Source organism: Anopheles maculipalpis, chromosome 2RL (assembly GCF_943734695.1).
Source record: "Anopheles maculipalpis chromosome 2RL, idAnoMacuDA_375_x, whole genome shotgun sequence".
Taxonomy (NCBI): Eukaryota; Metazoa; Arthropoda; class Insecta; order Diptera; family Culicidae; genus Anopheles; species Anopheles maculipalpis.
This window is the reverse complement of record NC_064871.1, coordinates 38,993,237-39,007,054: the sequence shown is the minus strand read 5'-3', so window position 1 is coordinate 39,007,054 and position 13,818 is coordinate 38,993,237. Positions and strand designations below refer to the sequence as shown.

The 13,818-nt window shown below is 41.3% G+C and overlaps 1 protein-coding gene across 1 annotated transcript; it reads right to left on the bottom strand.

Annotated features, from left to right (window-relative positions):
* Nucleotides 1–5,523: 5,523 nt before the first annotated feature.
* On the bottom strand, nt 5,524–6,744 carry LOC126558708 (fatty acid hydroxylase domain-containing protein 2-like). Its single transcript, XM_050214761.1, has 4 exons — nt 6,648–6,744; nt 6,317–6,492; nt 5,783–6,240; nt 5,524–5,712 (listed from the first exon to the last, which is right to left on the bottom strand). Exons 1-4 carry the CDS (start codon nt 6,712–6,714, stop codon nt 5,550–5,552), a joined length of 864 nt encoding a protein of 287 aa, XP_050070718.1. The 5' UTR covers nt 6,715–6,744; the 3' UTR covers nt 5,524–5,549.
* Between the last annotated feature and the right edge of the window lie 7,074 nt (nt 6,745–13,818).

The following is a 13,818-nucleotide window of genomic DNA, read 5'->3' as shown; positions in this document are numbered from 1 at the left end:
GCAGAGCACGGATAAACGGGACGATTACATGCATTCGTTCGCCCCAACTCGTGCACCACACAATTATGGTGAACCATTTTCCTGCGAATAACATTTCGGGCGCCTGGCTGTTGTGAATGAATTACGGTTCGTAGAATTTAGCTGTTTTTTCGTAAGCGATTGTTTAATTGATTTCGGTTTCGGTCTAAACGACAATCGATGGGGTGTGTTTATTGCCGAAAAATCTTTTGCTACTTTTCGTGCAGAAACCAGTGAAACAAATATGGACCTCACAAAGTAAACAAATTGTAAAAAGGTGTCCATTTGTTTAGTGTGAATTATAACAAGCAAAACTTGGTTTTCCAGCGTGCGTGAAAAGTGTGAATCGGTGGACGAGTTTTCAATCTTTTTTTTTTTGTGAGTTTGATGTTAAAGCTAGAGTGTCACAGACCACAGAGAAGAATGGGAAATCGAAGCCATAATTGCGAATTCAATTCCTCTTCTGTCGTTCAATTCCTCTTCATACAGAGATTGAACAGTAGCGAAAACAAAACACAAAAAAGAGCTTAGCAAATTGTTTGAAAACAAGGAAGAAAAAAAGCGTCTCGTTTAGCTGAATGTGTTTTGTGTACTAATTATCGTGCTAATGCACCTTTGTACCGAAAGAACGGGAAGCATAAACAAAATTGATGACAGATGGTGATGCAGTGGGTGAGTGCAATTTTGCCCCCAGATGCAGTTGGAAGCATCGTTTTCACAGCGAGCAAGATTTTTCACACACCACGAGCGGGTGAAAAACATACCCCACCTCTGCTTTGTATGTGTGTGTCTGTAAAGGAATGAAAAAGTTGCTATAGATGTTGAGATATGCGTGTGTATGGGTAAGAGGTCTCCACGAAAAGCACAACTAAACAGGAATAGAAAGAGGATTGTGATGGAATGGGGCGAAAAGCGAATGCGCTCTCTGTAGTGTGCCAAGTAGTGGTGGACCCTGAATGAAAGCTATGCTGGCCCAGAAACCGTACGCGTACGGGTGAAACACAAAACACTCACCATAACAATGTCGACGGTGGTGGTAGCCGCTGTGTTGCTGCTGTAGTGTTTTGTCGTCTAGTGGTGTTGCGGTGCGGTTCTTCGTTCATTTGTCGTCCTGAGGGCTAGCTTAAAATCATTTCGGTACTCGTGAAAATAGATCTTTAAAATAGAAATGTTTTCTTCAGTTCTTATACAAAAAAAAAGTCCACTAACAAGCGTGTGAAGTGTAGAAAAATCACGTGAAGTTGTGGGTCTCCTGTGAGTCTCCTATTGGAGAGGAAAAGGAATTCAGTGTTCCGCATTGTGCTGTGTGCAGTGTTGAAAACGACCTCTTACACATATTTTTACATTTCTCAGAAGCTCCACAATAAAACATGTTTCACGGTTTTTTTTTTTTCTGCGCGTGGGAAGCTTAATCTAGTTCCGAATAAAGCTCCTCGCAATGAGCATGTAGATGGTGTGCTGTACTTAAGAAAGAGAACGAATAGTTAACATCGTCCGTCCGTTTAATCTAGGAGCCCGAGTATACGAACCTAGCAAGTGAAAGGCATCCACGGTCAAACCACGGTGTTTTGTGTGCTACTGTGAGCTACTTCAATTGTTTCTCACCGTCCTCCATAGTGAGTGCAACTATCTCACCATAGAAAGGGTGAGCCGGGAAGCTTACAGGGAAACCTTATGCACAGGAACTACCATGGTAACTAGGTTACATTTGCAACTGTTTCGCCGCAAGAAGCTATTTTTCACACCCTGCAAGATTACCCAAATAGAAAGCAAAGAATGGAGCTTAATTTGGGTTTGCCTATGGTTTGGTTGTCACCTGTCCCTTTTTTCTCAACGTCAACAGACCCCCCCCCCCCTCCTCCCTCTCCCCATTGTGTCGTTCATTTGTAAAAACCTTTAGCCATGCCCTACAACTGTGTCATCGTTTGTTTGTTTTTGTATTGACTGTGTAAACTACTCTTTCCTGTTGCTCACTTCCCCCGTACGCATTCTTTCTCGTGTACAAACGATTGAGGTTGCTGTACAGTTTATATAATGATTTCATTCATAATCCAATTCTTAGCATGCTTTACTACCTTCGCAGGGATTCTTCTCTTCTCAGTATCGATAGAATGATATAATTATTAACCTTCTTTTTCGGGTTAAGCGAAGCCCATTAATACAATGTGATGTCTTTCAAGTAGAATTTGGATTGCGAACTTCCCATTAATGACAAACGAAATACCCATTTTTGCTTCAATTATTACCCAATCAGCTGTATCAGCGCGTTTTGACAGCAGACGGTGGCGTCCATTCGAAAAGTGCTGGTGCGTAAACTAAGCGTAAGCGTGTGCGTAAGCGTGAGAAAACGTACCGCCAGTCCCGTACACAATAGCAAAGGAAGTGTTGTTTCGTGCGGGTGTGTATGTGCCGGGAATTGTGACCGTGCGATGCTGTGTTTTCTTTGACCTTTTACCCCGTCGCGTCTGCACGTTGAAGCGCGTAGCTCCCCGAAAGGCGTGTTGTTGCTGTTGATGGTGGTGTTGGTGGTGCACACAAGTGGGGCCAGTTCGTTCCCAATTTCCAAGTGTGTTGCGGAATAGTCCCATCGAGCGTGTACGGCTTTCGATGGGTTGCAAACAAACCCGAAAGCCTTCGTGTCAGATTTAGTTTATAGCAGAAATTAAAATAAATGTTTTAAACCGTACTGATCGCGACGTGTGGCTCATCGCGCGTGGATCATTCAGGGACGACTCAAGAAGTTTGGTTTGGTGTTGGGCGGCCCTCCCGAATCGTAGTGCGAGTCTCAGTCTGGCGAGGTCAACTTCACCGTTCGGCTAGCCGTTGGCCGTAAACGACAAAGTGGACGACATTCACCGACAGCCACAAGTGGTGGAACGAGCACGGAACCAGTTCTGCGGTTGATGGTAAGCTATGTGTTTTGTTTTACTTCGCTTGAATGGCTAACGAAAGGCAGGAAACGAATTTAGGAAATATTTTGCAATGGAGAGGTGTATTTATAAAATTTGTTTCAAGGTTCTTACAAATCGTTGATCAGTTTAAATGAGTTTTCTTCTACTGTTGGTATTGCAGCCTTGAGAGGAATCATCCTGCAATAGCAGGATTCGAACCCGTTACAGTCTTGTGACAGACGTGCACTGTTACCTTTCGGCCACTGGACTGCCATATAACTTGACTGACATATAACTTTTTTTTTAAATTAAATTAAAATTCAATAAGGACAAAGTTTTGTTTTCCATTCTTTATCGGCACTGCAAAAGGATGTTTAGAAAGGCTTAAAAATTAATACCATTGAGGGATGATCGCGTTTTCATTAAAGTTGGCAGTCATTTTTTATAATACAGGATAAATTATAAAAGATAATATAAGATCATGAGGAGGCTCAGCGGGAGCGTCTACAGTGGCGTTGGTCTTAATACGACAGGGCCAGGATTCAATTCGCAACCGGACTTATCCAACTCCGAGATATTAGTAGGTCTGTCTAGTAAGTCTTTTCGTGGCTAGCGTGACCTAGTAGATCGTTAAGCCAAGAAGAAAATCATGATAGTGATTCAGATAAAAACCAATTTGAGTACCAAAACTCCGGGATGTATGCAAAGTTCAGAGTGTACGTAAACTCCTAATGATGATATTTAAGTTAACTACTAATACACTTCTATTAAAGTGTAGTCACATGAAGCCAAAATGCATTACACAAATTAGTATTTCTCATTGAAAAGCCTCAACCGGCCAGACTTTCTAGTCGCATGTGGTCTAATCATATCCTACCACCTTACTTTTACTTTCCTAAAACCACCCATACATATTCTTTCCTTTTAATTATAATAATGTGCTTATTGACTCGTGTGCAATAACTTTTGCTGATGGTTTCACTCTGGAATGTGCAAATTTGACCGTTTTTTTTCCATGCACCACAACATAAACCCATCCCATCTTCACGGAAAATTAAGCATTTTCCACATCAACTAAAGTGCTAAATTTCAATTACCGGACAAAATTGAATGCAATTTGGCGAGCGTCAGCCTGATCGTTCCAATAAGCGGTTGTTAATATGGCAACATGTTAGAGGCAACCATCAAATACCGATAGTGATAGCATCAATCGTCGGTCCAGTAAGCCATAGATTACGTCCAACTATACTTTCGCTAGGTTTTCTTTCAGTACGGCGAAAAAAAACACAATTTCCTTGTTGACTCCAACTTCCCAAAATAGCGACCGAACGATGTGATTGAAATGTGTGAGACGAGGCGAATTAAAGTGCCTTGTGTGCACCTGAGAAGGATTCGTTTTGTTGTTTACTACTCAACACCCTCGCCTTTTACAATGCAAATTATCTTCGCCATCCGTTTTCAATCGATACATTCCCCCCTTAAAATGTGAGGACGTTTAAAGTTTCGAACCGAGGGTGGTGGTGGGTTCAAAGCTTTGGAAAGTTGCCACAGACCTTTTTGTAAACCACGGTGCTGCCCCGCAACGCTGCTAAAAGTGTGTAATAAAATCTAAATCATTTTCCAATCACTCTATTTAGCAGCGAAAAATGTCTGTGCCCGGCTCCTGATGCCACATAATAGCTAATGAATGGATGCATTAAGAGCGGAATTACGTACGACTCCACTCACCGGAAAGGGTTTGTTTGTCGTGGGCTGGGGCTGGGGGCCGTTTGGGAAGCATTTACATACGCTCCGCACCACATTGGATGTGGTTTTTTTTATCAAACCGGAATTGAAGTGGTGATTGCATGATGGTAAATCGATGCTAGGTGGTAATGGTAATACATAAATCGCTTTTGAAGGACTCAAAATACTTGGGGGGGGGGGGGGTTGGAGGGAGGGGGGAGGAAGCCTCACACCAGTAGACTTCCCAGTTCCGATTGAAATTGTGGAACAAATTTTGCGTGACTTCGATCGAAATGGAGATTCGGTCCGCAATCAATTGCTTTCTTTTATTTACATCTTCATTGGTGCTTCATGCGGTACGACGGGCATGGTAATGGTCAGATCAATCGCTTGCCTGGCGGTTATACTTTTCGATGCGTGCAATGTGTTGTCTGGTATTTGAGTGTGTGGTAACGGTCAAGCGTAGTGGCACGATTTAATTGAAACGTAAGCATGATTCTGTTTCCTGTGACGCTGATTATTACTGACTTATTTTAAGTAAAAGGCACCTTTTTATGCACTCAAATTGCAATAGACGTTTGGAGAAAGTTCAAGTGGTATTTAACACTAATACGAAAGGTATTTATTGTCGAAGCATATTTAATGGATTTATCGATAGCAAAAAAAAAAATCGAAAATAATTATTGAAACTCATCCTGTGGCCCCCAAGCAGAATTTTGTGCTGTAAATGGATTGACTCTTATCGCTTCAGCACACGATAAGACAAGTCTTCGTTTATGCTTATCATGCTTGAAGCACTTAAAGTACCAACACCAACATATTTCAAAGGGTTTCTTTACCTTTAATATTCCAACGATCATGGTCGCATTTGTATGAAGCTAGTTTACTTTTTATTTACAAAATACTCTCCCGTCTTCACTGTTTGTGCTGCATTTTCTTGTCGTCCGGTACCAACTCACGGGCCGATTGCGTACCGAGCAGCATCTGGTGCCGCTGATAGTATCGAGACGCACGGAACTGAGCATCGGAACCGTGTAGCCAGTCGAGCCAACCAAAGACACCGTAACACTGGTTGAATCTGTCGAGTAAAAGACGGGAGATAAATTCTTCGCTACAATTCTTAACGGCTAACACTTTCTTTGCCTTACTTCATGTGGTGATAGTCGTGCGCTTCGTTGCTGCTCAGAAACGGCACGTGGTAGCCCGAGTGTCCGGTGATGGTGTCCTGAATGACAAACGTTAACCAAAGGGCCGACGTTAGTACGTGACTGCGCATCAGCTGTATGCCGATCAACGGTGGCAGCAGATTGCTGAAGATATGCTCGATCGGATGCGCATAGATCGCGGCCCAAGCAACCGGTGCAGTGAACTCGTGGTGCTGCTTGTGTATCAGCTTGTACAGATGCTTGGAGTGTAGCAAACGGTGGCTGTAGTAAAATCCGAGCTCCCAACCCGCAGCACTGATCAGCAGATCTCGCACCACCTCGTACAGCGACGGCAAGGTACGCACATTCACCACGGCACCACTAGCCACCAGGGCACGGAAGCCGAACAGCGTTATCGGTACGCTGATCAGCAGCTGATTGATCAGTACCGTGCGAATGATCTACAAGCATGGAAGATCGGTTGCGATATGGCACTTTCTCGTTAAAAAACAACAGTGTCTTTCTTTGCTAGCTTACCTTACGCAGATCATTCCACTTGAGCGGTTCGTTTAGGCCGGGTTGATTTTTAAATTTTCTAAACACCGCTGGCCACTGGAACACATCCATAAAGACGAAGAACGATCCGAGCACCCAGTAGAGACCGTGTGTGTACAGCGACAGCCCCCACACGTACATTCGTTCTGGGTCATCTCCTGCAAAGCGAGGGGCAGAGCACAAAACGCAAAACAATGCCATCAATAAGTAAGACAGACAGACGGACAGATTAAACCATCACTTTTAAACGGATCAATTTGCTATCTGCTGTCAGATCGCGACACAGCCGGACGGACAGTTGAGCAATTATTACCGACAACGTCCAAGAATGCGTCCCATCGTTGCTGTAGGTAACCTGCCCCAGTAACGTTCAGTTCCATCGTTCAATCTCGTTCAGCTGGTTGCGCTGTCTGCGCCGGTCTGGGCAAAAACAGCAGCGTGCTCTAGCAGTGATGATGACCTTCCAGCCACTGGATGTTTACTGATGCTCGAATTTTACCCACAAACGTGAGGGACCATCGGAAAACCGCAGGCTTCGATGTCGATGATTAAATGATAGCCGTTCTAGTTTTGTTGTTTTAGAGCGCCCGTTTGCTTTGTTTATTCTCGAACTCGAGTAAATCCAGTACCCCCGGGGGATGATAAGATAAGAAACCTTTGCCCCAGTGCGTTCGCGCATAAAGCGAACACAGTGCGTTCGCGCTATGCGCTAGGTGAAGTGGAAGAAAGTGGTACGGAAAGGTTAAGAAATTTGGAGGGAATTAGGTTTTACAATCTGTTTATTTTGATGCGTGCTTGTGTTGATTCGGGTTTCAGACATATTTCCATCAAAGTTGCAATTTTTCTTTCATTCATAAAGATTAATCTGCATTAAGTCTAAAGATACACACATTTTTCTAATTGTAATTGGCATCGAAAAACAATGGTCACTAATTCTTGTTAAGTATACCCTCCTTGTTGAAAATTATTAAAATGTTTCTTCTTTGGTCTTATGAAACTAAAAGAAGTATTTCAAGAAGCACGAAACTAGAAGAAGTTTAGAGTATGCGGTGGAATGCATCAATATCTTTTTTTTTTCTTGGCTTACTATGGCTTACTTTACTTTACTTTACTGATACAATGTTGGATAGTCAGAACTCAAAACGGAAAAACGATCTCCGGATGGAGTTTGAACCCCCGTCCTGCCGTGTGGAGACCGGCGCCTTTGTCGATTCACCACCGGGCCGTCATTTCTAACATTACAAGCATATTTTTCCGTTGAAAAGAACAGATTCTAACTGGTGCTTATTTTAGTTTAGCGCATGTTTAACACTAGAACTACCGCGATTTTGACGCGTGCTAACCAGCCGCGTAAAGTCATTTCGACTCATTTTGGTAGCTACCAAATAAATCATTTTTATAATTCGACTAACATTTTCATATTCCTTTGAGTTTGTATGCCTGGCTTAATGCACATTTGATTGGATGTTTCTTATATCAGAATTGAAAAATCCATCAAACAAGACTAGTCAACAGTTTATTCTGTTGTGTTGCAACCTCGAAGATTCATATCGTTTACAGCAAAATTATCAAAGCATCTGCCTTGTTAATCGTAAAGTAAAAAAACGATTTTTTTGTGCGTATTATATATTATTTTATATTTATATTGCAAGGAATACGCCTGTGTACCATATATAATCACATATTTATGACTATTTTGCATTGAAACCCGCTGTTTATCGTTCTACAAACCATCAGCCAAAATGACGAGTTAAGGTGGAATTGCCCATGACGTAATTTAATATCAATATTAGATTAAGTTTAAAAAAAAAACCTTAAATTCATAGAAATGAACATCCTATTGAATATGTAAAATTCATGCATCAACTTGTAAGGTATGGGATTAGTTAAAATGACTGGTCCGGTAGTGTTAGTGTAAATTATATATTTTTCAAATTATTTCGTCTTTTTGCTGATGTGTACTTAATACAGAATGCTCTTGAATTCAGCATTTACACGTTTACAGTGTAAGACAAGTATTTTACTGTGAACTGTCTTCTAGTATTAGTAAAATTATCGATCGATTTGTGAAACAATTTTCATCCATCCCGTGGAAAACGAAAACAGCCTATTACCTACGAAGAGTGTAATTGTAAAGTGAGAGCCCTCGGTCAATCGTCCACATACAGCACTTACTCGTTATCATTTAGGTCATCAAAAGCATGTCGTGACCACTGTCCGCGTACATTTTAATTTTCATACTTTTCTAAGTTTTTCCAACGCGTATGGTTTAGGAACAATTGCATCTCGCCTTTGCCCGCTCGCATTTTGCATATTGGACACTAGCTTTACACGTCCAGCAACATAAAACAGTCAACACAAAAATTAAAACAATTAACGACAAACGAAAGTGAGAAACCGAAACCCCCGTGCACGTCGCGCGGACGTAACCCACGATTTGCATTTTGGAACCATTTTGTCTGTGTTTGGTCGCGTTTTGAGGCCAATTTGTTGCTGAATCAAACCTGCCGGCAGTGGTCACACACTCTGTTATTCCACAATCAATCACTGTCAAATTGGTCACTCGTGGTGACTTTTCCTGGCCCTTTTGCCCGCGAAGTTGGTGGGGTCGGCAGGTTGCACGTTTCGTTTTGTGAGGCCAGAAGCGGGAAATAGGTGACGTTGGGCATCGATCGGAGAGAATTGGTTTAGTTTCATCGGCGCGTTCATTTTCTCCTTTGGGGTCACCGTTCGCGTTTGGTAGCGATGGCTGTATCCATTGAGGAAGCCATTTAGTGTACTATAGAGTACAGATTGACACTAATACCGCTTAGTAGATTGGGTGATTGAAAAGTATCGTTGAGAGAAGTGTTTAAAAACATTTAAAGGTAAGCACAATGCATTTATACAACATAAACCCATGTTGAGCCTGGGTTTTCCTTATTTTTTCAATTGCATTTTCGTAGCAATTTTTTTTTTGCGTTACAAAGTAGCTATAATTCTACGTTTGTGATATTCTTACTCCTATCTTAGTTGTAGAGAACAGCGGATTTTGTACATCGACCGGTTGCAATTATTATTTTCTCAAAACAAGTCAATCCATTGACAGCGGAATTTTTCCGTTGACTTTTGCTGCGTTCCTTTAAGCTTTTTTGACTCATTGTTGTAGCACACCATTATGCAACTTGTGCTGTTACACACATATGTTGAGCATCATTTCCGTCTAACACTAGCAGCAACACACACTCTCATACTCACCTACCCACCCAATAGCTACCGTCCTTCTATTGGTCTGGGGATTTTTTTACGATATCCATTGCTTCCTTTCCACCTGGCGAAGGTAGCAAAAGCTTTGCGTTGGAGTCAAATTGCTGTAACTACTTAGCAGCAACAGGAAGGGATTGGCTATCCGTTGGGCTATATGGTGGACGAGCCAGACTGGCTCGAATGGCTACATTTCTTTATTGCCTTCTTTTTGTACCCTTTACCGGGCCGGGAGACTGGTGCCACGCTTTGTTTTTGTGTGACTGCACGACGGCAAAGCCACGGCGGATATTCATGGCACCGCTTTCCTCCTGACGGCGTGTGTGTGTGTGATCCTGTGCGATTGGTGGTGAAATTCGATCACCTCGAAGGAGAAGGGCACGACTCAACTGCCGGGCGCGATCGGGCAACGTCACACGGCAGGCAGGCGAACGTGGAAACCGTATCACGTTTTCCGCCCTTACGCTGGTTGGTTGGTCGGCCGGTCGCTAAACGATTCCCGCGAAACTGTTTCACCAAGGCTGTCCATGTGGACGGAATGTGTGCTGAAGTTAGACGCAAGCGAGTGCATGATGAATGCCAAGTCGCAGGAATTTAAGATCCTTATTGAATAATACTGTTACAGGCTGTTACGCCATAGAGATGAGGTTGGATGAAAGCTTTAGGAAAGTTAAACCTCTGAACTTTTTTATTTACTTTTGTAAATTGTTTTTTTACAATTGAGTATGGATAATGAAAATAAACTCTTACCCGAGCTTACTTCTAAGTATGCTATGTTTAGCATACTTCTACGAAAAAGTAGTGTATTGTAATTTAAATATCAAAATTCATCATCAACATACATACATTTGACACGCTTTGTTCGGTGTCATTCCCATGACATGACATTAACCTCGATACCAACGTGGCAAGCTGTCTTTCCCATGCCTAAAAAAACAATGGCGCACTTAAATCGGATCACTTTCCACCAAATCAAGCGGTCAGAAGTGAAACATGCGTCATCATGCCGATCATCATGCACTGACCACTCACCCCGTCCCAGAAAACAAGCAATCTTTTAAATTCTGCACACGCATACAAGATCGTCGATGGAGTGAGAGCAGTTGAAAGAGAAAGTAGTCCTCTCGGCACACAGTGCGTACTACCGGACCGAATACCGCCCAGCACACACACTCTCGAACCCGCTCGTCCAAGAAAAACCCCGTTTCCGTTTTAATTTCGAACTGGTTAGCAGTAAGTGGCTGGTAGTCGGTGGTACGTCCGCTATACTCTTGTGGGTCGTGATGGAACGAAACTGTATGTTGTGCAGAGGATTAAGTAATTGCAATGTGGACGCCAGCTATGCGTGTGATCAAGTGATCGGTACATGCTTGATGCTTGGAGAAACCGTCTTTTCGCTTGTTGGAAGTTTGAGTTTTTGAATTACAAAATATGACAATTAAGGGTAAAAAATCTTTGATTTAATTCAGCCTGTAAACCAAACCTAGAACTTCAAAAGCACTCAGCTTGAGGGTTGAAATTTCATGAAAAAATGTAAAACGGCTCATGAGCCATGTGGTCAAATACGTGCGATTTATTCTAGGTCATCGGTAGCATAACCTTTACACACACACACGACTTCATGGTGTTACATTGGTGAAGGTTGGGAATGGGAAGTGAGCTGAATGGTGATTGCTAATTTAGGCACCAGGAAGCATAATACTCGAGCTACATCAGCAGCATGAAAATTTAAATATGAATCTAAATTTTACAATGTATAAATTGAATTTGTGTTTGTGTACGCATAGGACGGTAGTAGCTGCTGGTAGTAACTTTGCCGTTTTTATGCAATGCTTAGAATACGCCAATGAAAATGTCATTTTCATAAGCACCATGAGCTACAACTCATTGTTTTTATTCAGCAGCTCTTTAAATCCTATTTTGTTGACCAACATTGGTGTCGCTCGAACGATCTCTACACGATATAATTGATCTATCTACGCGTTGCAATAATGGGCTATTGATCTTGCGTGCTTAGCAGTTTCCAAGGGAAAATATTTAAAAATTTTAAAAACTCCCCATTAAATCCCAAGGTTAAGGATGAATGTAACATTGTCGGTCGAATTACTGCAGTGTATAATAATTTGTTTTTTATATTTAATTTCTAATTCTTGTTAATAAAACTGTACAATGCATGAATTACGTTTGATTCGCTTACAAGTTTTTTGTCTACGTGCGTCTTGAATGTTAGGCTTTTGTACAAAAATACACGAAAATATTCGAGATTTTCTTTCCAAGCAATATCTCAATCATTTATTTTTTGTCTACAAACAGAAAGTTTGTTTGCACCGGGAGTTTTTGCTGGCTGTTTTAAAATTTTCAGTATTTACAGTAATTTTCAGTTTTATTAATTTCTTCATTGAGTTTTTTATTATTTGTTTTGGTTTGCTATCAGCACAGCAAATCGTCTGCCAAACTATACTTCTTTACACCTTTTGTTTTAGCAGCAGCTGGATGCAAGAGGTTAGAACTTGAGGGTTTTAGTTTGATAAAACAACTTCGGTTTAATAAAAAAAGATGCAAGGGGGACAATTAAAGCTGCATTGAACCCTTGATGTCACATAGTATCGAAAGCTTTCTCAAGATCCAACATGAAAGTCCTGTAGAATCTATGTTATTTTATTGATTTTTTAAGTTTATAGTGAATCTATAGAAGCATCATGAAATGTTGAAGATGTATACTGCAATGATGCATTTTAGGATACAAAATATGCAAAAATTAAGAAAACAAAAATTCGAACGTCAACAATGAGGTTACCGAAGCTCCAACGTGTCGATGACATAAGTGTGCAACACAGGAAGAGGCACATGTTATTCACCAGGAAACATTAGTTTGGTTCAGACAAAGGAAAAGAAAGAAAGAAGAAGAAAAGTTTTGCCCCTTTTTTTTGGAACGTTATTAAATGTGTACTGGTGGTGGTGGTGATGGTGCATCTTCATCATACGGGCGCCGACACATTTACGTTGCATCAGACCAGCAGGAAGGAAGTACACAAAACCGGTCAAATGCCCGCCCCGGCTGTACATAACCGTGGCAAGCAGGCGTAAAATTTGTTTCCATTTGCCAGCACGGATAATGTAGCAAACGGCGGAGAAGTGCGATGGTGCACAATTGGATGCGATGACTGTTGGTTGCTCCAAGTTCCTTCCAGTTTGCGGTTGCCTGTCGATTTACACTGTGTTTATGTCATTTTCAATTTGGTGTAAAGTTTTTGAGCCCGATAATTATTTGTACTTCTGCTCCTGTTCGGATAGGCACTTAAGTAGAATTGTCGGTAATGCGGGTTAGTCTTGTTTTTGAATACTCTCATCAGCAGTACACTGTGATGCAGTTAGCAATAACATATCTGAGGATCTCACATTGCATGGCTACAACCAAAGCTACCACTTTCTATGAACCTTAGCACTTCTAAATCTAAAATAAGATCATGAACCCCTTTCCATCATATTATGTATTACCCAAAAGCCAATAACCTTAAACATTTCTTTCAAACAATGTCAAATGTGCCACTTTGTTTTGCCGTTAAAATGAACCTGCTGTGAACCGCAGCAAAGCAATTTATGGTCACAGGTGTGAAATTTTATTTTTAAACTCGGTTTCCTCGCGCTCAACAGGTGTCACAAAGTGGGACGAAGCATGGTAGAGTGTTTTTTTTTTTTTGTATTTACAATGAGCATATTGCCAACCAAAACAATGAACATCAAAACAATTGCAATGGAACGAAATCGTAGTACAGTGTTTAGTCGACCGTTAATACTAGACGGTACTGAGAGACTGTCTTACAAATAGTGTGTTCCCCGTAACATAACAGTTGATGATATAATACAATGTGAGCTGTGATCAGCTTCGATTGGTTATGCTTGTGGAGATTTTTTTAAATTATTTAAAAAAGTACAATATTTTAAATCGTTTTTTTTTAAGTCATTCAAGAGAACTGCAGAATAAAATACTTCCAACTGCTTTTCCTCATGACTTAACTACCTCTTAAGGGCATGCAAGCCTTCAAATGGCTTAGGTAGGTGAATACTGAGTACTATTTCGAACCCACAGGCATCCCTCGGTGGTATAACTGTTCAAAAGATGTTTAAAGTGTACACCAAAACCGTAAGCTAATTTAAAGAACGATTGAAACAATAGTGTAGAATGCTGAAGGGTTGCATAAATCAGATTTAAACAACTTTACTTTTCAACCTTGAATCGG

Excerpts from the sequence above, each read along its gene's own strand:
- LOC126558708 (XM_050214761.1), bottom strand. The coding sequence starts at position 6,714 with ATGGAACTGAACGTTACTGGGGCAGGTTACCTACAGCAACGATGGGAC. Across the intron at positions 6,493-6,647 it reads CGCATTCTTGGACGTTGTCG|GAGATGACCCAGAACGAATG; the intron begins GTAATAATTGCT and ends CTCGCTTTGCAG. Across the intron at positions 5,713-5,782 it reads CACGACTATCACCACATGAA|ATTCAACCAGTGTTACGGTG; the intron begins GTAAGGCAAAGA and ends TTTACTCGACAG.